Below are 23,146 nucleotides of genomic sequence, written 5' to 3'. Positions count from 1 at the left end.
TCAGAGCAGTTTACAAAGTGTGTTGTTATTATCCTCATGACAATCCTCTGACGTATGGCTTTCAAGTCTCTTTGTTTCCCTTTGTTTTTGCTTTGCCAAAATATGGGGTGTAGTAACGACACGAGATCGAGACCCAGATGCAAAGTCTGCCCCTCCAACATGGAGGCGAGAGTTTTATTAAGAAGCTGTCTATAGCAACAATTGTAGCAACAGTTACACATTCCAAACCAGTCACAGCCAACTAAGCAAATATGCTGTGATCAGGCTTTTGTCTTATCTATGAAGCATAGTGAAAGGTACATCATGAGCTTCTAAGCGTAGGAGAATATTACTTAGAGTGTATGGGAATGTTGTGCTCTGTGAAAGATGAGAGATTTACTGTGAAACATTTAAACTACACCCTGAGTCTTCCTGTGTGGCATGCCAACTGATCAGGAGACCAGGACTGTAAGAGTCAGCTAATGCAGGCTGTGTGGCATGCCAACTCCATGCCTACATGGGGACCCCTCCCCCATAATTGGAAATAGAGTTAACATACTTTTGTATCTGAGGCATACAGAATTTTATTATATCCACTGGGTTGGCATCAGGTGGGATTAAAAAACGTTTTAGCAGTTCTAAACAAAGGTTACTCAATAGGATGAGCAATCAGCATTTTTCTTTTTCTTTTCTTTTTTTGCAAACTATTCTAATGAGGCTCCCCAAAAGCCATTATGTAACTCATTGTTTGACACTGTTTTTGACATTGTTTTTACTAAAGAGCTTCACGTTGCAATGCTAAACTGCACAGTATTATATTTTTATTCCCAGGCACAACTTGGCAGGGGAGGGAGGGGTGCATCTAATTGCTAAGGTGTGCTTGCTAAACATCTTCTTAGTAGCACTGACTGTGCTACAAGGATAATAATCATCATGAAAACCAGTACTTGTTTGAAACTCTATTTTTAAAGTACCAGTTCATTCTGCATGGACGTGGAGCATTCTTGGCCATAAAACATTTCTCCCCTAGATCCTGTTTCATAGATGTGGCTTCCAAATCAGACTAATGTTCCTGATTCACTTTTACTCTGGATTTACTTTGCACAGTTTTAGTAAGAACGTTAAATCCTAATCAGCAACTAATTTTTCTCAGGAGCCATTTATTTTTTAAATGAGAGCCAAGCTACAAGTGATGCCTTACACAGGTTGGACACTTGTCAGCTTCCCTCAAGTTTTGATGGGAAATGTAGGCATCCTGGTCTTGCAGCTGTAATTGAGAGCCAAGCTGTAAAACCAGGATGCCTACATTTCCCATCAAAACTTGAGGGAAGCTGACAAGTGTCCAACCTGTGTAAGGTATCACTTGTAGCTTGGCTGTAAGCAAGCACTGAGTGTTTAACAACATAGGCTTTGTCCAAGCTACAGAAAAGGGCTCTTTAACCCTCTTCTCTCCCCCATAAAAAGGAGCTTAGGCAGAATATTTCCCCACATATGTTTCATCCTTTCCCCTGTTGCTTAGCTATCAAAGTGAGCAGCTGAGGTATAGAATATGATGAAGACTCTGCCAAAGCCTCTTTTGCTTTTCAGACTGAAGATGGCAAGAGCCCTTTGCCTATGTCTTGGCTTTCATGGAAGAAAACAACTGAAATATATTCAGGTCTGCAGTAAAGAATCAGGGGCTTCACTGGAGGCCAAATTGAGGTCCAGGGCTGTTAGTTGTCCATTATTGTGCTACTGGCACCAAAGGGATACTTCTGCAGAAGGCCTATTGAAATGAATGGAAAAGAGCAAGAGTCCCCAGCTCTTGTGGTGCTGCTATTCATTCTAATGGAGTTTTTACTAAAGAAATTCTTGGTGCACCATGGCCTCAGAGGATAAGTTTTGCAGCTGCATTCCAAGCATCTCTGAAATGGTCTCACATAGCCTGATGAGGAATAAGTCAGTGCAATAGAAGACACAGACAACAACTCCTGTTGGCCTGAGCAGTAGAAGATTTGGAGCCAACAGTGGTCACTTTGTTAGTGGTCGATCCAGGCCCCCAAGCTAATAGAGAAGCTTATGAATATGGCTATATTATGAGTCCCTATCTCCATGTGTTACAAACACATGCTGCCTGACCTATAGTCTTCTTAGATATGCCTGATCAAGCCTTCTTCAGTTTTATTGTCTTATCCTCAGAGACAGCCATTGAGTTATTGTGATAGGCAAAAGGCACCATCCTGCCCAAGAGTTGGTTTTATTCTATAAAAAGGGCTGCTTTCCATCCACCACATGTGCATGTTCCTACACCCACCCTCAGACAGGTGTCTGAGCCGCTCTCTTCCACTGAGCGATGGGTGCTTGCGTTGCATTGCTACAAACATCTTCCTCCCTTCAAGACTGGTAACTATCATCTTCTCCTGAATTGCTTTCCCGCCTTCTCCCTATTTTCTGGTTAGCTCTGTGTGTGTGCTGTGCATATTCTCTATGTGTTCACTTTCTTATTTCTCTTTTAATAAAAATCATTCCTGTTGAACATCTTCCCAGTTTATTAAAGAGCTGTATACATTGGTGGAAGAATCTCACTAGTTACCCCGTCTTGCTGCTTCTCTTTGTACACTAATTCCCACAATTCAAAAGGAGACCACCTATTTAATAATAATAATCATAATAATTTATTCGATTTCTAGCCCGCCTTCCCCATAAGCAGGCTCAGGGCAGGTTACAACCATATCATAAAACAAATAAACAATTTAAATACATTAAATACATTAAAAATCAGAGTCAACAATAAATACATATAAAATCCCAAGAGGGTGGCTCCCTCCAGATCATCCCAGCCAATATAAATAAGGGGGCAGGGAGTACGTGCTGGTGTCATGCTGTGACTTCACATATAGGGGGCCGGATGTCATGAACCCCCCCCCCCTTAACAGGAGTACTGTTGGGAGGCTTTTCTTAAACAACTAAGACTGGCCTCAACCAAACGCCTGGCAGAACATGTCCGTCTCGCAGGCCCGCCGAAAAGACACAAGGTCCTGACGGGCCCGGTTGTCCTCCGACAGAGGCCCATTTCACGTTCAATCTTTGCTCCATTTTCACTACCTGTTTCACTTCCCATGTTTGTCTGCATTTTACACTCATGAGGTAGTCATGTGACACTGCACTGGACTTTGCTTGGTGCGTCCCCAATTCTTCTCACTGTGGGCATGCCCCGATTTTCATTTGAAACAGCTGTAGAGTCGAAGTTGGTCCAATTCATGTCAGTGTGTACACTTTTGTTCCCTCCCCCTTTTCCCCTTCTTCTTGGTAGTTGATTGGTCGCAGCTGATTTAACCACACCCACCCTCCACATCCCAATCACTTTGTTCCTTTGGGGGGGATTTTAAAGGGGCAGTAATGTTTCAGCATTATTTTGTTCCCTGTGCACCACAATTTTTAAAATATCTACTATCCCCTCGCTATTTCCATTTTGTTGGCATCTCTCCTTAGGATCTCTGCTGAGTAAACTTTCTTTTTTTCACATGGACAGATCTGTTTAAGTGATGGATCTATCACCCCCTCTCCATTTCCTCTTGAAATGGATCTGTCAAGTCATGTCTATCTACTTACATCATCCCTCCTCTGTGTCACTGCTGCTTTACCTCCCCCTTTATATTTTTATTAATAACAGGCAGCAACATTTCAGGACTGTTAAAAATGTTTTAAAAAAATGTTAATGTCCTCATAACTTTTGAAACATTTCCTTTTCTGATCCAACCTACCCCTTTCCCTTTAGGTGATTTCTAAGAGTGGATCTAATGGACCAAACGTTTCAGAGCGCCCCAAGCGCTTTCCCATTTATTTTTAATAACCAAGGTCATAACTGTGTATCATGAGTTAGTAGCTTAACCCCCGCCATTCCCTTGTTTCATAGGGCTACTTTTCTAGCTGTAACGGCTGCAAAAAATGTGTAAATAATGTGCATCAAGAGGGGCGGGGTTTCTTATTCAAAATAAGTCGTGATGTAACACAGCGGGGGGGGAATGAAACCGTGACGTGGATTTCAGAGCCTGTAAAACCTGCTACTAAACTGGTGCCTAATACAAAGTATAAAGTCAAATGCAGGACGGCAAATCGAACTTGTTGTTAAAAGTGTAAAACATGCAGGCACAAAGCCAATGCCATTGCAATCACCGCGACTGCTTAGTAATAGTGATTTAAAATGTGAGTGGAAAATCAGCCAGAGAGTTCCACCAGGTAGGGGCCAGGACTGAGAAGGCCGTGGCCCTGGTCAAGGCCAGCCGAGCCTCCCTGGGGCCAGGGGCCACCAGTAGATGTTTTCCCGCTGATCTAAGCACTCTCCGGGGTATATATATTTGAGTAACAACTTCTGATGCCAACTGCATGGCCATTTTTGTTTCCCTAACACCTATTATTTTTCTTGTGTCTTTCTAGCATGTATGTTCCTGGCTGTACTATTTGCACCACACAGCTAAATGACACCAACACTGGCAGGTCAAACTGAATGAAGTATTTCAGGGGAGGAAGTGAGGACTAAGAGGCTAAGAAGAGTCACTATTGTTCTGGACAGGATCACCATGCCTTGTTTTTTTCTGGATTATTAGCTGCCTTTGTTTTCACAGTCTCCTAGGACAAGTAGGGTACAGTTTGGTGGCTCTGACAAGCATAGGGAAGGATGGGTACAGAGCGAAGCCTGTCATTCGTATGAAGCTCAGGAAAGTAGGCATGGAAGGAAGGAAATTAAGCAAAAACATCTGCATCATCTAATTCTTAGCTGATTAGCCTGAGGTGATGCTGGAAGAGGCCTGTCTAATTACAGTAGAGCATGTTTGGCTTCCCATTGCTTGGGAATAAAGCTACCAATGCAAGATATGCTCTATATTATCAAAACATGCCATGTACATAGGAACAATGTCATCTTCCCATTTTGGTACTGTGGGATGCAGAGTAATCCCTGAACATATGTTGGAGGACATGATACTGTCTGAAAATTAATCCTGGGCTTTTTCTGCAGACGACTGAGCCAGAGGCCAACTGCTGAAGAACTAGAGCAGAGGAATATTTTGAAACGTAAGTACCTGCAAACTAGAAACAAAAGGCTGTGATGGGAGAGGGCAGAAGGGGGGAAATTCCTGAAGCACAATTTCCAGGGAAGCCAAACCAGGGCAATCCCATTCACTCCCAGTTGCCTCTCCTAGTGCTCAGCCTGTTTTTGTGCCCTGTTATTATCTGGAACAGATTAAAATTGCCGTTATATAATGCATTCACATAACAAGCATCAACACATTTGCCACAGTGCTTCAATGAGAACATATTTGGGTCACAAGTAATCATTCAAGATTATCCAAATTAAGGACTACAATTTGTTCTTCTTTTCCTTTAATTTTGTAGCACAGTTACCAAGATGTTTCCCACATAGTGACAGACATATGTTGTTTACCCATTGCTACTGCAGCTGCTGTCCAGAGTTTCCTTGGCCCAGTGCCCCAGCAATGGCAAGCCCCCCACACACATACACACACCACCAGGGCTTTTTCTGTGTGTTTTTTAAATTGGCAGTTGAATATTGTTTTTATCAATATAACATCATAACAATGTGCGTAAGGGATGCTCTGGATCTGAAGCTTTCGTTTTTAAAAAAGTAAGTTTCTAGTCCCTTTTATTTTAATGACATGTCATTCACTTTGCTGTTGAAAAGTGCCATCTAGACATAGCTGACTTATGGCGACCCCTGTTGGGGTTTTCAAGGAAATGTTTTTAATCTTATGAAAGGTGCTAGAGACTTACTTTTTTTAAAAAAAAAAGAAGCTGGAAATTCAGAGAACCTGTCACACATGTAGTTATAACATTATATTACTATAATCATATTCACTTGCTGATTTAAAAAAGATGGAAACCTCTCCAGTGGTTGCGGGGGGAGGAAATTGCTACTTTGGGGGAAATGGCTGCCATGTGGGTAGGACGGAGGGAAATCCAAACTTTCCTGCCTACACAGCAGCCATTCAGGATTTATTGCGATCCTTCTCAAAACTGCACAGCAAAGTAGTTTCAAGAAAGATGGGGGAAAGCCCAGGAGGTGCACAACTGTACTATGCTTTGTGCAGAACCAGAAAAAGAAAGCCCCAACAGCATTGAACCCTGGATAAATAATTGAACCCAGGATAAATACCTTGTGTAGAAGTAGCCTTAGATTCAAGTAAATCCATTTATGATTTTTGGAAAGTAAAGCTTTCCAAATAAACCAATAACCTCCTAGTATGTTTCTTTTAAATTCTTGAAGTATACATTTATATTTTAAAGCCCCCCCCTCCACATAAAGACAAAATCCAGTTTTGTCCATCATTACAATGGAAGATTTGTTGTGCAAGCACAATTAATCTTTATATCTGTCTCTGCCTAAGGGCCAAGCTAAGCATGATGCCAGGCATGTGTTCTTCAACATGTCGGGAATGCAATTTTACCTGGGAACTGCAGTTTTCAAAGACAGTTTTCAAACACAGAACAGCACAGGATCACAAGGGGAGAGGAACTTTGCAATTATTTTCTTTATCAATCTCAATGGAGAGAAGACCGACCAGCAACTCCCCGCCCCTGCCTCCCCACACTAAGGACAGTGCTGAAAATTTGCTTGGGGCTCAAATAGGACAATAATGCAGGGGATCTGAGAGATCCTCCTCATTTTAAAAAAAACCCAAATCTATTTCAATTGAAACTGGTTGAAGTTATTTTCCATGTAATTCTCAACAGAGTCACGCCCTTTTAAGTCAATTGAAGTCAATGAGCATAGAAGTGCGTAACTCCACTTAGGATTACTGTTAAATAAATAACATAAACTCAAAAAGCACGGTAAACACAGCTTACTTAAAACCCAAGTGTTTTGAGATTTGTTCCTAAGCATATTTGCTTGAAAATAAATTTCAGTGATGTACAACAGCTTTTATTTGTAAAGCTGATGCCAGTGGTATCCAATTCTAGTGAGCTGCCCTTTTGGAAACAAAGGGTACATCCAGATTCACTGGTCCTAATTCATTATCCTTTGTGATAATTAAAAGGCCACTTTCTCCAAGCAGTTCTTCAAGTTAAAAGACAAACAGCTGATGGCCATCAAACAAGGGTTTAATCAGATAACCTTCCAAGAGCTTGAGGGAAATTTTTTTTTAAAGGTAAACAGTCTGCCCAATCACTGGTTTTAGGGGAAAATATGCTTGTCATTTGAGAGGCAAAGGCAAAAGGAAGCCAAGTTATCTCTGCAGGGGGGAAATGCACCAACTTCTGTCTGTAGGTATGTCTGGATACACCCCAAGTTATGTAAGAAAATAGCATACATAATAGAGCATTTTAATTTTATTCTGCTTATCTGAGCATTCAGTGGGGCTTACAAACAAAAATAAAATACACAGAAAACCAATAAAGCTGAGTTAAAAGAATAACACTCATCAATGTAAAAAAAAATTCAGTATTCTTGTCACCAGCAACATAGCCATATGGTAGAACCCTAAGCCCGTTGACTTTAATCAACTTAGAAGGATATAACTAATAAGTATTGCACTGTGAATATAATTTGGAATTTAGCTGAGGAAAGCGCACTAAAACAAAGTTGTTTTATGCAATTTGTGAAAGTGAACTAGAGAGGTTGCTGTGTGCACCTGAGGACCAAGGTAGTTTATTCCATAAGGTAGGAGCAATTGCAAAGAACACCAGAAGTCTCTGGAGGATAATTGCAACTCCTCATAGAAGGGCACTTCCAACAAACATTATACAGAGAGTCATTCCTTTAAGTATGAAGGTCCCAGGTTGTGAAATGCTTTAAAGGTTAAAATAGTCATTACTCCCCCCTAAAGAGGTCACTTTGGAGCAACAATGCAACAAATGACCACAGCCTGTTCATTGCAGGCCCACCCATATTGCCAGAGCTGCTCGCAGGACGCTCACTTGGGCCAAATGCAGGAAACCTGCCAGATCATTGGCAACAGGGAGAAATGCTGCAACAGCAGCAACACAGATTGGGCCCTTTAAGGCCCCCATTCAATCATGTCCATCAGCTATCAAGCCTCTCAGGAGAGCAGTAAGAAGGAGGACTACTGCAAGAGCAGGCACAGCATCAAGCACTGCCAACAGTTGTCAGCAGTTTAGCCTGGCCAGGGCTAAACTGGGGGGGGGGAGTTCCAGGTTCCCCTGAGTGGGGGGGGGGAGTTCCAGGTTCCCCTGAGGGCTCACAAAACTCCTAATTCTGACCAGAATTCAGAAAAATGGACTGAGCATGGGCAGCCTGCTCCATAAGAGGCTTAGAAGCAGGCCAGGGAGACAGTGGATGAGTTCTACCTCCAGGCTGTACAGAAAACACACGGTAGAGAGGAGGAGCTACAGCCAGAGCTGGAACCACCATCCCATGCTGTGTATCTTTTCCCCTCTCCAGTTTTGAAGCTCTGCAAGGCCCAAACAGGACAGAAAAGGGCATGAGGGACAAAGGAGCTAATGAGGGCAGGAACATGAGACACCCATGAGCCCCACAGTTACCATCTCAGACATAGAGCAAAATAGAAACTTTTTTTGTTGGCCCAAAGGAGGAGGAACAAAGCGGAGGCTGGATAAATTCTCAACTATGTTATTAATATACAAATTGAATACAAGTTGAACAGTAAAGGGGCCAGCACACATCCCTGCTTCACCCATTTATGAATACCTGCATTTGCCAAATGGAAGAGAGTTTGGGTCCCTAGGCCCTTTCTAAAACCTGCTTGGACTGATTAAATAATTTGCTTCTCATCTACCCAGCCCATACTCCATTCAGGAGAACTGAAACCAGTTCAGGCGCAATCAATGAGAGTCACAGCCCAACAGCCTGCTCCCCAAAGATTGCTATGCCATCACTGAGTGGGGATGCTTATGATCTCTACAACCATAGCTCAGATCAGATGGACAAATCAGGAGCTGTGTGAGCACAGATTCTAAAATACATAGAAGTTTCTGGTCTCTGGGTGGCTAAATATTAAAAGTGCAGTGTTGCCTTGCTTCTCTAGAATAAGAATCAATAATATACAGAATAGGAACCAATAATGGATCCATCATCAAGTTTTACTTGGAGACAAACTAGACGTTTTCCCACAAATTGGGTCTGAGTTCCCACAATCCAGCCATACTGTCACAATTAGATGGCAGCTACTGGGAACTAAAGTATCACAGGAGCCTGATTCAGTTTTGGACTGTGGCATGGGGAAGGGGCTTCAGCTTCTACCTCCCATGCTGTTTTCCAGACCTGAAAAAGCCCAGGAGGCTTTATTTGACCCATAAAAGGGGGCTCTGCAAGGGAATGCAGAGCTGACTCATGGCAAAATATCACTGCTAGTTTGACTATTAGCAACTTTGGATCAAGGGGCCAGTTCATACATTACATATTTTAAGAATACTCCGCAAATGTGAGTATGATCAAAGATATTTGTGGAAATATGTATCATGCAGGTCAGGAAGCTATAATTATCTACATTTCCTTGTTGGGTCCTGGTAAGCTATTATCTGTCATTGTGGGTTTTAAGGTAAGTATATCTATGCCTTTTCATGGGCCACTTCAATGATAATAATTTGTAAACTGTGAGATAACTCCTTGAGTTAGATATAGCTGCATATAGCCAGCATGCAGCCATTCCCACTGATACTGAAGCAATAAGGATCATCGCTCAGTGGTAGTGAAGACATTTTCTGTGCAGCAGATTCTAGTTTCAATGTCCAGCATCTCCAGTTGTCTTGAGTGACAAGGTCTGGAAAGACATTTTGAAAGCCTAGCTACGTGTTCTGATTTGTTCACAGCCTCCCTAGATCCACATGATCAGACACAGGGCTTTTTTTCAGCAGGAATGCGGTGGAACAGAGTTCCGGAACCTCTTGAAAATGGTCACATGGCTGGTGGCCCCACCCCCTGATCTCCAGACAGAGGGGAGCTGAGATTGCCCTCCGCGCTGCAGCAATCTAAACTCCCCTCTGTCTGTTGCTCTCATTTTCTCCGAGGGCAACCCACTGAGTTCCACCACCTCTTTTCCCAGAAGAAAAGCCCTGATCAGACATATTTTGAGAGTTCTATTCCCAGGCATGTGTGAGCCCAAATCAGATCAAAAACACGGCACACAGGAAGAGGAAGCCATATCCCCCCAGCACCAATTTCCCAACCTGATATGGCTCCAGGGACTCACTGTTTGCTCCACTGGGGAAACTATATTTACTGATGAGCTACATGCCTGCTTCCCCAAAGGGGCAAACAGCAGTTCTCTGGAGTCACTTCAAATGAGAAAATATTGCAGGGGGTAGGCTTCATGTCCTCCTCCCTTTGTTCCATGCTTCTGATCCAAATCAAACCCATGTGTGCCTGAGAATTAAGTTCCTATGCAAAATTCACAACACATGCAGATTCGGGGAGGAGGACATAAAGAAAATGTAACATGTAGTTAGACCCTGAAACTACAGAGGGTTACTGTCAGCTAAAATAGACAGTGCTGGGCAGATGGCTGAATGGTTTGGCTTGAGAACTTCATAGACTCACAAACTTTAAAGGATGTCATGATCAATCCCATAGGCGTCATACGTGGATCCTTCTAAGTTAAGAATCCAAAACCAAAAGCCAGGTAATAACTTTTATTAAGTCCAGCCAAAGTAACACACGTAGTGTGCAAGCTATCAGATCTTCCAGAACTCTTCATCAGTCTGAATATTAAAAAAAAAGATAAAACAGATTCTTGCAGACCATAATCTTAAAGCTGAGAGTGGAAAGGTGGAGTTCATTGGATCAAGTGCCATCGTTGCAAGGATGCCCCATTCTCACACAAGATCTTATATACAGAACACCTTTGGGGACTCATACCAAAATCTGTTCCATAAAAAGTAAAAATTTACATCAGAATGCATCTTGAACTGCTTGCCCTATCTGTGCTAGAATATCATTCCTCCCTTTCCTCACAGCAAACAGGCCCTTAGGCACAGCGGTAATGTTGGAGGAAGCCCTGGCTTTCTGCCTAATTGCTGGTATAAACTGAGCTAAGTTAAGGAATAAAATTTGTGCTGACTCTTAGCCTGACCAAAAAGGATTTGGATGTTTTGTAGGATGTACTAAGAAACACGTCTACAGTGGGGTGGCAAAAGTTCATTGTTCCCTGAGGTCTTTTCTCCGCATTAGAAGGAAGGCCTGAAACATTAATAGCTCCTTGCAAATGCTTGCCAGCTTTTGCACATTCTGCCTGTCTGTTCAGTTTAACCAATCTAGAACCTTGTAAATCTTTTCCAGCACGGAATGAACAAGAGGAGCAGGAAGAAAAACGGGAGATAAAGAGAAGATTAACACGTAAGGTGAGAGGCTGTTGTTATCTTTTCTTGGGGGCTATGGAAGCTTTCTACTGACAGTTTAATTGCTTGCCATTTTCATGGTGTGTGTGTTTCTGGTTGTTTTTTTTCCTACCAAAGCATGCCTTATAAAAACTGTATTCTTTTAAAGGAATACTTAAAGCATTTCCCAAGGACATCTTTTCAAATGCTGAAGGAGATATTCCTGGAAATAAATGAAACAGGGCCACACACATCATGGCCCACCAAGCTGAAAGTTAGGGCAGCCTGCCAGAAGTTCAATAAACAGCTTTGAGTCCTCAAAAACAGGTGAGGAGGTATGCCAAGTGTGGGTCACAGTTCACGATACACTGCATTCCAAAGAGTCGCCAATTTTGCAGGTCTGAGTTACACTCTGTTTCAATTTCCCAGGTTGTGTTTTAGAAACATATGCAGGAAAATAGCCAAAAGGTTTGTGCTTTTGTAATGACAGAGGTAGAAAGATGCAATGTTAGCCAGGACGTGTCGTTTAAAAAGACAGAACGGAAGGCTCTGCCAATTCCCCCTCTGCACAAGAGGGTAGTTTAAAAGGACAGCAGGCAGAGATGTTCCTCAGAGGTTTGTCAATTAGATGGAATTAACAAATCCTTTGAGGAGTCTTTTCAAACTACCCTCCTGTGGAGAGGGGAAATTGACAGAGCCTTTGGCTTTTAAACTATGCCTCCGGGTTATCATTGTGTCTCCCTTCACTTGAGCGTCCTTGTGTAAGAAGTATTGTATAGAGAGACTCTAAGACCCAAGCAACAAGAGACGAATTTCACGAGGAGGAGCACGTGAAGCGAGTCGCAGTGTTAGCTGGGAAGCTGAGTTTTAAAAGAGATTGGAAGTCTTTGTCAATTTCCCCTCTCTGCAGAGCCAGGGAGATGGTTGCTCAGCTTTAGGGAGGCAAAGAGGAAATTAACAAACTCTCTGAGCAGAGTTCTTCCTGGCTCTATAGCAAGGTGAAATTGACAAAGCCTTCCAATCTCTTTTATAACTCACCTTCCCAGTTAACATTGCAGCTCCCTTCACGTGCTCCTCCTCGTGAAATTCGTCTCTTGTAGCTTAGCTCTACGTGTCACTGAATGGGGAGAGAGAAATAGGTCCCTTACCAAAGCAACTGGGAGACAGTGCCACAGCTGCCGAGGTTCTAGCTGCAGCTCTGTGCAGATGGGTAGCTAATAAGTGGCTACCAGAACCTGGAATCAGCAACCAATGTCATTGGGAGCAAAGCACTGGAAAAGCAATAATGTTTAATTTCAAATAAATAAAGCAAGGAAGGTTTTCAACTGATCATATGTACATTTGCTCAGAAGTAAGTTTCCAAAAAGTACAGTTGCACAAACTCCAAAATAAGTGCATATTAGAATGCAGGTGCACAGATGCACAGGATTGGATACTACAAATCATGAGCAAAAGGCACTGAAATGAAACTGTCTTTTACACTGATTCAGATCATTGACCCATCAAGGTCAGTCTTCTCTACTCCAACTGGCAGCAACTCTCCAGGGTCTCAGGCTGAGATCTGATGAAACTGGGCTAGCCCACGCCATCCAATGGCAGCCTAATTCCATAAATAAAAATCTTTCTCCTCCCTTTATAAAGCAATACCAGAAAATTACTTGCCGTTCAGTCATCATCTTTGTTGACCTGCTGATGGTTCAGATCAGCACAGAGTGTTAGAAATAATGGGATCTTGAGAGAGGAGTGGCCAGTCAGCGTAGAAGGAGGGAAAAGGGGGGGAGGAAATCACTGTATTGTGTCTTGCCTCCTTTTTAGGCAGACCCAACTCTTCCACTCCCACTACTATGCCCAGCACAAATAGGTAGATGTTTTTTGTTCTTTGTCTCTGAACACCATTAGTAAACAATAACCCTCAGGTTTTCAGGCTGTTTGGTTGAGCAACAGAATAATATTGCAACGAGACAATTCAGTACCTTGCTATCTATTACAGCTGACATACCCGGAAACTTTACAGCCTTACTTCTTTCTTCCCACAAGCAATTAGGTGGAATATTTGATATTCCTGCGCCGCAGCTTTATATGACCATTTTGTTCTGCCTTATTTTGCAGACAAATGAGGGGCTTTCACTCATGCATGGTCTTAGTATCAACATTTGAAGTGAACAGTTCTTTTTTCCAGCTCCAGTGAGTCTGCACAGAGATTGCCATTCACGGAGGGCACAAGTGACCTCCCGGGATTGGCACAGGGACTGCACATGGCACAAGATGTGGGAGCTGAGTGAGAAGGGCCTGACTTCCTGCTGGCTGACTGCTTCCTGGCCCATTCAGCAAGAGGAGAACCCCAAGACATGTGGGGAGTGTGGCTGCGCAACACCACTGCATGCTTTATCCTTGTTGTGATTTCCAGAGCTTGTCACTGCTACCATAGGACTTGGTTTCAGTTTCACATGCCATTTATAGCAGCATAAATCCCTGAGGGCTTCAGAAAATTATTCTGTGCCTGCTTTAAAAAGTTTCATTTGGTGGGTCTAACCATGTGGACAGCCAGTTGTCTATCCGTTCCAGCTAAGTGGAAAGCCAGATTCTTCACTGAAACCATCTTTAATACAAAACCTTGTTAAAATGAATGAGAGCGCTCCTGCCCAATATATTCTGATGAACTTAATGCAGCGAAAATTCCAGGTGATTGTACCTGCTTACTGATGTGGAATCAGCAGTGCTTTATCATTATTGTAAAAGATTTCAAAGCTGCAAAGCTGTTTTTCAACACAAAAGAACTCTTGAAATGTAGCCGTTGTTTCTCACAAAAATAGCCAGCCGCATATTAGAAAGGGAACACGTTTTTAGACTTTAAAATTAACATTTTTTTAACATGGGCTATGATTGTACAGGAAAAGAATGGATGTACCTGTAGTAATAGGAGGAAAGTAAGTACTTCTGATTGTACCTTGTTCTGTTAATATTTGCAGACAGATAAGTAACAAAGCACTGCTATGATTCATCAGCTCTTACTTATACTCCCCATCTCTGCTCTAGCTAGGATGGCTCCAGGCAACATCCAAATTCACAGAGGAATCAAAGGCTGAATTGTGCAGAAGACCAAATGGCAGACAAATGCTCACTAAACATATTAAGTTCTCAGCCCACACTTATAACTTTGTATTCCCCTCCCAGTTCTCACCCTCGTTCACTTAGATCTTCCCACCACGAAGAATCTTAGCAGTGCCCCCCCCCCATTTACTTTTTATCCCAAGGCCATTGTGCAGATGTTAAATAGTGGGTTCAGACACGAGGTGATTCAATAGCTCTTTATTTAGCAGGAACACAACACACACTGACAGACTGAACAGAAGTCCTCAATATATATACAGCAGCTCCACCCCCAGAATAACTGATAGCCAATGAGAATACATATTTTAGAATACCATCATCTGCATAAACTATATACACTGTTTGAAGTAGACAGGCCACTGATTGGTCTTTATTATAGAGGACCGATTGGCTGCTGTCATGAGAAAGTAACCAGTGATATTGCAGGGATTATGGACCAATGAGAATGCAGGCTTTGGGAGCCTTGACTGAACCTCAAGCTCAACACAGTATAGTGCATTACAATCAATACAGTAACTACTTTAGAGGCCTTGCTCGGCCCAGTACACAACACCCCTCCCCCCTTAGTTTGGAATACCCTGTTGTTCGCAGATAGGCTGGGGAAGATGAGCCAGAATACATTAGAGGCCCTGAGACCAATACATCACACCCCTTCCCCCCTAGTGTGGAACTACTTGATGCCAACAGAGTCCTGGAGTGGGAATGGGGAAAGGTGAGCCTGCCAGAGCCTGCACGGTGCAGTCGCTCCAGAGTTCTTTGGGGCCGACAGCCCCGTGTTCCTTGCTGGCTTTGCTCTGGAGGTGCAGTCTCTTGTGGGAGTTTGCGAGCCACTTGAGGCCGTGGATTGCGGAGAAAAGTCCTGGTTCTGTTTCTGCTCCCATAGCGGCCAAGGCAGTTTAAGCTGATGTAATTGAGTGCAGAGTGGACCTGATGCTCCTTCCGATGGCTTGTCCTCACTGCTGGCGTGGAGACGGGCGGCCCTTTGCGGCGCCCTGATGAAACGTGCCTGGCAGGGAACTTGCTGTGTGCCGCTTTGCTTATGGATGGGCTGCCTTGTTGGACTCCGGTAACGCGGATGCCCAACGCCTTGAACCAATCAAGTCCCAGCAAACTCGTGCAGTGCCCCTTAACCACAACAAGAGGAAGGGGGCCTTGAAAGTCCTTGTAGCCGACCACAACTCGGCCAGCTCCAACCACTGGAACCCGACGACCCTGGAGATCCATCAGGCGTAGACTGCTGGGCTTGAGCGGCTGGTTCTTGCCCTTGGAGCACAGGCGGTTGTAGGTGTCCCTGGAGACAATTGAGAGCGCTGACCCGGAGTCAACCTCCATGACACACAGTGTTCCCTCAATACAAACCGTGGTGTAGATCTTATCTTTGTTGCCTGCTTGTGTGTGCATGATGACAGTTGTGGTGTGGCATTCATTCAGCTGGCACTCTCTTCCTCCTGGCCTTTGGCAGCGCGGAGTGAGGCGAGGAGACTGCTGCGGAGAGCCTCCTTTCCTGACAGTTATGCAGGCCCGAGCGATGTGGCCCTTCTTTCCGCATGCCCGGCAGTTGGCATCCCGGAACCGGCATTTCCTTCTTTCGTGGTCTCCCCCACAACTAGAACAAGGGGAACCGTAGTATGGCTGCCTCTCAGAGTGCTGGGCTTGCACTGCATGGAATCTGTGCACACCGTCTTCTTCCTCAGAGCCACTGTCAAAATCTCCATAGTGGACTGGCTCCTCGTTCAGGGGCAGGTCTGGACTCCGCCAATGTCGCACCTCCCGGGTGGACTGGTCTGCTGCTTCAGCTGCTAGTGCTTCTTTGAATGCTGTTTGGAAGTCGAGGTTCTTCTGCGTGAAAAGCCGGCGCTGTAGCTTCTCATCACGAAGGCCACACACCAGGCGATCACGTAGTGCCATCTCAAGGTCAGGGAAGTTACATTGTCTGGCTGCCTGTCGGAGGGCTGTGACAAATGCCGCTATCGATTCACCTTGCGCCTGGTCTCGGCTGTAGAACGCATGTCTGCAGGCTATCTCAGATGGCTGTGGTGAGAAGTGCTCCTTGAGTCTGTTTTTTATTGTGTTGAACGCTGTAGTTTGAAGCTGGGCTGGCGCCACTAGTGCCCGTGCTATATCAAACGTGGAACGCCCACACACGCTGAAGAACGTTGCTCTTGCGAGATCTGTGTCTTCAATCTTGTTCGCCTCAAGGTAGAAGTCGAAGCGGGTAATGTAGGATTCCCAGTCCTCGGCTGTTGAGTCAAACGGTTCGAAGTGGCCCTTAGCGGCCATGTCTGCCTTCTGGACGACGCGAGCGTATGTCGGATGGTGGAGGTGACAATTCCTCACGCTTAAGATTTCAGCTTAGGTCTTGGGGCTGCCTACCCAAGCACCTTGTTAGTGATATCGCTCTGGTATTGGGGCTGCATACCCAATCAGAGATCCCATCCTCGTCGCCAGTGTTAAATAGTGGGTTCAGACACGAGGTGATTCAATAGCTCTTTATTTAGCAGGAACACAACACACACTGACAGACTGAACAGAAGTCCTCAATATATATACAGCAGCTCCACCCCCAGAATAACTGATAGCCAATGAGAATACATATTTTAGAATACCATCATCTGCATAAACTATATACACTGTTTGAAGTAGACAGGCCACTGATTGGTCTTTATTATAGAGGACCGATTGGCTGCTGTCATGAGAAAGTAACCAGTGATATTGCAGGGATTATGGACCAATGAGAATGCAGGCTTTGGGAGCCTTGACTGAACCTCAAGCTCAACACAGTATAGTGCATTACAATCAATACAGTAACTACTTTAGAGGCCTTGCTCGGCCCAGTACACAACAGCAGATTTAAGGTTTTTAATGACAGAACACAAGAGCTTGCTTTTCTGGAAAGTTGATTCCATGAACATCTGTTTGGTGTTTCATTTTATTTTATTTATGGTCCACGACCAGATTTAAACTTATATCTGTTTGGTGTCATGGCACAGAACAGATAGTTAACAACATGGACTCCAAACAAAGATTAGCATCTTCATTAGAAAAGCTCAAAGTTTCTTCCATGGTTGGGGACATTTTTTTGGTCCCTCAAAAGGATGCAGCTTTGGCAGACAGTTTCCTTCATTTGCTTCTGGATCATCCCTCATTTCTGAGAGCCAAGCTACAAGTGACGCCTGACCCTGGTTGGACACTTGTCAGCTTCCCTCAAGTTTTGATGGGAAATGTAGGCATCCTGGTCTTACAGCTTGGCTCTCCATTTAATTGAAGTTTACAGAAACACACACAGCGGAGGGGAAGGGGGGCGCCCGGTGAGAGCCCAATGCCTGCAATCCCCTCCCAACTGCATGTTCTCCCTCCCATAGACTGTCGCTCTGTAAACTTCAATTAAATGGAGAGCCTAGCTGCAAGACCAGGATGCCTACATTTCCCATCAAAACTTGAGGGAAGCTGACAAGTGTCCAACCTGTGTCAGGCGTCACTTGTAGCTTGGCTCTCAGTGTGACTAGTGGTCTACAATAAAACTTGGCTCCTATACCTTCTTTCCGTTTGAGCTACGCTTCTTCTGTTATTGTGATGACTGTCCTCCGCAGCAGACCATGTTGCTCTTGCACTAGGAATCTTTCACCTCCTAGAAGGATGTTGGTCTTGGGTGAGCAGAAGTGTCTAGCAGTGGAGGAACACATACTCCGCAACAGATGACTGTCTCTACAGTGGAAAAAAGGGAGCACAAGGAGAAACAAAGTATAGGCTCTAAGCCCATAGTATCTTCTTGATGAACATCACTACCCTCTGCTGTGACAAAGCCCCTTGCTTTCATAGTATTTCATGACAAGCATGGTGTCCTCTAGAGCAGAGTCAAGACAACATAAGACCAACAGACTGTATCTATTCCACTAAATATTTTTGTCTAAAATAGATGTTCAGTGATTAATGTGCTTAGCAGGTGGCAGGGGAGCATTGGCAAGTTGCATACATTCTATGGATGTTATGGTTAGGGTTGTCAACAGGATTGCTGGACAAAAGTGTCCTGTACTTTACATTTAGGCTTAAGAGGATGCTATTTACCAGGCAGCGTTATTTACCTCCATGCCATAAAAAGCTGAAACGGACCATTTCCACACACGAAGCCTCTATTAAAAGGGCAGGACATTTTTCTCTAGGCATATTGGCCAACCGAGGTAGAGCAGGGCATCCCTAGTCCCGAGAATCCAAAGCCCTGAGGGTGGATTTAGTCAGCAGAAAGGTGGGATATGATTAAAAATGCTATCATGTAATGACGATGCTCCTTTTTTCATTCCGAAACACAGAATATTTTGGTAGCAGTGAAAATTGACTTCACTGTGAAGTTTATATCATGTTTTTAAAGTCTATTTTTGGCTTACATGGTTCCCTGCCTTGATAGCTTGTCATCATAAAAATATAACCAAAACATTAAAAAAGGTACATTTAAATAGCATCCAGAATATGAACCAAACAGTCAAAAGCTTTGAATTCAGTGATAACACGACACTTCATCCTTAATTTATGCTGTGTTGAGGGGAGGAAACGGCATTAATGAAAGCCAAGGCTGGAACATCCACTTTACGTTTGAATTCCCTGGCTTTTAATCCCACTTTGATATTTAATGTCAGGTTTCAAGAGGTATGTTGCCTATTTGGTTTAGGACTGCACAGAATATAAATAGTCTGCTTAGACTTCTGTGGGAGAAACAGCGAAGATAAAAATGTGCGGACTTTTGTTCAATGACGTCTGGATTTTAAAAGTAACTGGCGCTGTGTAAATGGGACCACTGTTTAATACATAACTCAAGCCATGACTTAAGGACATAAGAAAAGCCTTGATTGAATCAGAGCAGTGGTTCATCTAGTCCGACACCCTGCCTCATGCAGCGGCCAACCAGTTACTCTGGAGAACTAACAACAGGGCACAGAGGCCGAGGCCATACCTTTGATGTTCTAGGGCACTGGTGTTCAGAGGTTTACTACCTGTGAATGCAGAGATTCCCTTTAGTCACGGTGGCTGCTAACCATTTTGGTCACTCTGATATACCTCTGTTGCCATGAGTGCTCCTTGCCCAGCATTTCTTGAGGAGCACTCAACAGTTTTGGAATAACACAGGTAGACCTATCCTCCATGAATCTGTCTACTCACCTTTTAAAGCCGTCTATGCCTGAGGGCATCATTGCATCCTCTGGTAGCATGTAAAGAAGTTATTTCCTTTTGTCCGTCCTGAATCTACTGCCCATCAGCTTCATTGGATGCCCTTGAGTCGGGAGAAAAGGTTCTCTCTGCCCACTCTCTCTATCTCGTGCAGAATTTTATAGATCTCTATCATGTCCCCCTTCTGTTGCCTCTTTTCTAAACTGAAAAGTCCCAGACTCTTCAGCCATTCCTCATAGGAAAGGTAGGACCAATCCCCTAATCATCTTGGTTGCCCTCTCTCTGCCTTGTCCTTTTTGAAATACGGTGATCAGAACTGCATGGTATTCCACATGAGGATGCCCCATAGCGCGATACAGGGGCATGAGCATATTGACCATTTTATTTTTAATCTATTGCCTAATAATCCCCACTGTAGAGTTTGCCTTTTTCACTGCTGCGGCACCCAGGGCAAGTCCACAAGTGGGCTCATCGTTACTGGAGTCCAAAGATTTTTGTATGTTCAGTGCTTCCCACTACGCATCCCCAAACACACTGAGGTTTAAAGAGGGATCCAGACTTTTTTAATCTGCTTGACCGTGCACGAGATTCTACCATATCACATACACAAACCACAGAAGGGACTGCGAACTTTGGGATCCATCCCAAGAAAAAAGCTGATGACAAGTGGCTGGATCTGAAGAGACTGCAGATAGGTCATCAATTCAAGCTATCAGAATGATGCCATTTATTAATTTTTAATATTGATACATCACTTCTCTGCCAGTAGTTCAAAATGTACAAAAAATAACATACTATTAAAAAAGAACACCAACAATGAAATCAAATAAATACACAATTTTGTACAAAAACAGTAAAAAAACCAAGCAGCCCCCAAAGCCTAGTAAGAAGGAGTAGGTTTTCCCATTTCTAAAGCATAGGAAAGATGGTTCTTAGAAGGCATCTCTAAGGAACATGTGTGCATATCTATGATATGCAACTGTGAAGGCACCACTATGTGCCCTTTCTGATATCTTTCACCCTTTGATGACTTTTTGATGATGCACGGGGTGCTATGAAATTCTTTGCACACTATTCTGTAGTGCTCTGATGTACTGAATTAATGCCTTGTAATAGAGGTGATCTCTCTTTGGCCACACATTACATGGTACGTCTTCCATCTAATATTAAGAAAATAGATGCAGTAGTTCATCTTCCACCTACTGGATATCTAAAAGTAACTAGCACATAAAGCAGCATTTTTTAAAAAAAAATTCTCTTTATGTAAGAAATTGGCAAAGAGCGTTACATTTTCGTATACTTTTCTGCCTTGCTCCTACAGCTAAGTCAAAGGCCAACGGTGGAAGAGTTGCGTGAGAGGAAAATCCTCATCCGCTTCAGCGATTATGTGGAGGTGGCAGATGCTCAGGACTACGACCGACGGGCAGACAAACCATGGACGCGGCTCACAGCTGCGGATAAAGTGAGTTGGAGGAGTCTGAGTGTCAGTCTAATGTGATTTTGCACAGGGGACCAGTCAGAGCAGGACTGGCCATTTAACTTACAGGGAAATTTCCTGATGGGATGCTTCCCTAGAGGGCTGCTGGTGAACAGGAGCAAGCAGAGCCAAGCATTAGCAGCTCTATCAGTGCCGCAGGGACCACTTGGTTTGAACCCTTCAGTATAACAGTGATTGGTGTCAGCTCACCAATCGTCTCCTGCAAGTACCGCCAGTTTGCAGGAGGAGGCAACAGGTGCCCAGTGCCCACTGTTGGTGCTGTAGCACAGCTGGGGCCACTCAGCTTGGCTTTCTTTGGGGCCATTTGGAGCCTGCCCCAAAACCAATGGCCAAAGCAACTAGTCAGGTCTCCTTCTGCATCAGACTTTGGGTACAAAATAAGCCAACTCAATGGGAATATATGAGAAATGTGCCCGTCTTCTACTTCCTTTGCTTCCCTTTCTGTCAAGTTCCTTTATTTTGTTTTCTGTCATAAATATTTACCTGTACGTGCATAAATTTGCACTAATTCCACTAAAAATCAATGGGATATTTACTTTGATACCGAGCTTGGCATGAAGGAAATTAGGCCTATAATTCTCTGGAAAATACCTTGCTGACAACACTTCTGTTTCCTTTTTCTGCTGAGCAATTCCACCGGAGGCACACGTTTTGCAAGCCATTCTGTACATAATACCAAGATACAGAATCACTACACATTTTTTTTTAAAGCAAACAGGCTTATTGCATATCTAGCTGCTGAATAAAAAATGTCAGTCCAGCATATTTTCTTCTTAAGGCAATAGGCCAGACAAACTCTTTTTTATCTATATTTCTTTTCATTCCAAATATTCTCTTTTAACTATTTCCCATGGTATATACCAAGTATCTTTTCTTCATCATCGCTGCTCCACCGTGCTACCTATCCTTGAAAACCAAGGTAGGAGATAACTTGTTTTCCCCTAGAGAACTAAAGGCCAACTGAGATAGAAGCTGTGTCTTGAGATGTATGCGGTCATTCTAAATTTATGTCTGGTAAACAGTTTTTGCAAGTCTCTTCAAGAGACCTGTTTGGCACAAGTGGATTTAGGGGTGCACATGTACGTAAGCATTATGGAAAGTGGTGCTTCTCATACTGCTTTCATTTCTCCTGCAAACTCTTGTCTGTTTCCAGCCTGAGTCAAGTGTGGCACAATTGAGATTCCCAAGGCCCTCTGATTTCAGTGGGGAAATACAGAACATGCGTAACTCCCATTGAATTGTCTTATATTGTGTCAGGCCATTGGTTTATCAAAGGTAGCGGCTCTCCAGAGTTCAGCATAAGCTAAAGGATGGCCTGAAGATATCTGGAACAGCACTGCTAGCCATAGGTGTGTGTCAGGAAATTTAAGTAATGAAGAGTTCCAAATGCTTCGTTATAGCATTGTCAGGCCCAGTCTCATCAGATCTCAGAAGCTAAGCAGGGTCAGCTTGGATGGGAGACCTCCAAAGAAGACCAGGACTGCTATGAAGAAGCAGGCAATGGGAAACCACCTCTGTTAGTCTCTTGCCTTGAAAACCTCACCAGGTTTGATGGCACTCTCTTCCACCACCACCATTATATCCGCAGGCAAAGATAGATCTAATAACAATACATCACTAGTTCTGAAAAAGAATTGATAGTCGTGTGTTTGTAAATTTAAGTGTTAAAGACAGCGAGCAAATGGAAAAAGAACTGAGGATACACATCTGGTACTTCCTTCAGACAGATGTGTTGCTGGCTATGATATTTCAAGGAAAGCCTGAGCTCACAGGCACCTTAGAAGATCTCCCTACCTTATGTACAAGACTCACATGACTATTTTACAAGTGTATTATTCCAATTCCCTTTCCACTAATGTGCTGTACTCGCCACATTTGCATGCAGCATGATACATACACAGATTATCATTTTTGCTTGTGCCGAGAGGAATTTATTTATTTTGTCTTAGCATTTCTATCCCTTTCTACTGTGGAGTGAACAAAAACATTTTTAAAGTTACTAATTAAAAAAAATACTAAAAACACAAGTGAGAAAATATAGCAGATACTTCCCCATCTCTAGTTCCGGCCAACAAATGCCTGCTTGCTTTCATTCTTGGAAATTTCCCA

The 23,146-nt window shown here is 43.6% G+C and overlaps 1 protein-coding gene across 1 annotated transcript in view; it reads left to right on the top strand.

Moving 5' to 3' along the window:
* The window catches only part of PHACTR1 (phosphatase and actin regulator 1), a 135,809-nt gene that overhangs the window by 108,312 nt on the left and 4,351 nt on the right, over positions 1 to 23,146 (top strand). The window contains exons 8-10 of the mRNA XM_054985359.1: positions 4,976 to 5,031; positions 11,231 to 11,292; positions 20,861 to 21,001. Of these exons, the coding sequence (XP_054841334.1) occupies positions 4,976 to 5,031; positions 11,231 to 11,292; positions 20,861 to 21,001 (259 nt within the window). The remainder of the gene's footprint in view (positions 1 to 4,975; positions 5,032 to 11,230; positions 11,293 to 20,860; positions 21,002 to 23,146) is intronic.

The sequence above is a fragment of the Eublepharis macularius genome, chromosome 7, assembly GCF_028583425.1.
Source record: "Eublepharis macularius isolate TG4126 chromosome 7, MPM_Emac_v1.0, whole genome shotgun sequence".
Classification (NCBI taxonomy): Eukaryota; Metazoa; Chordata; class Lepidosauria; order Squamata; family Eublepharidae; genus Eublepharis; species Eublepharis macularius.
The sequence above is the reverse complement of the archived record's forward strand: the minus strand, read 5'-3'. Positions and strand labels throughout refer to the sequence as shown.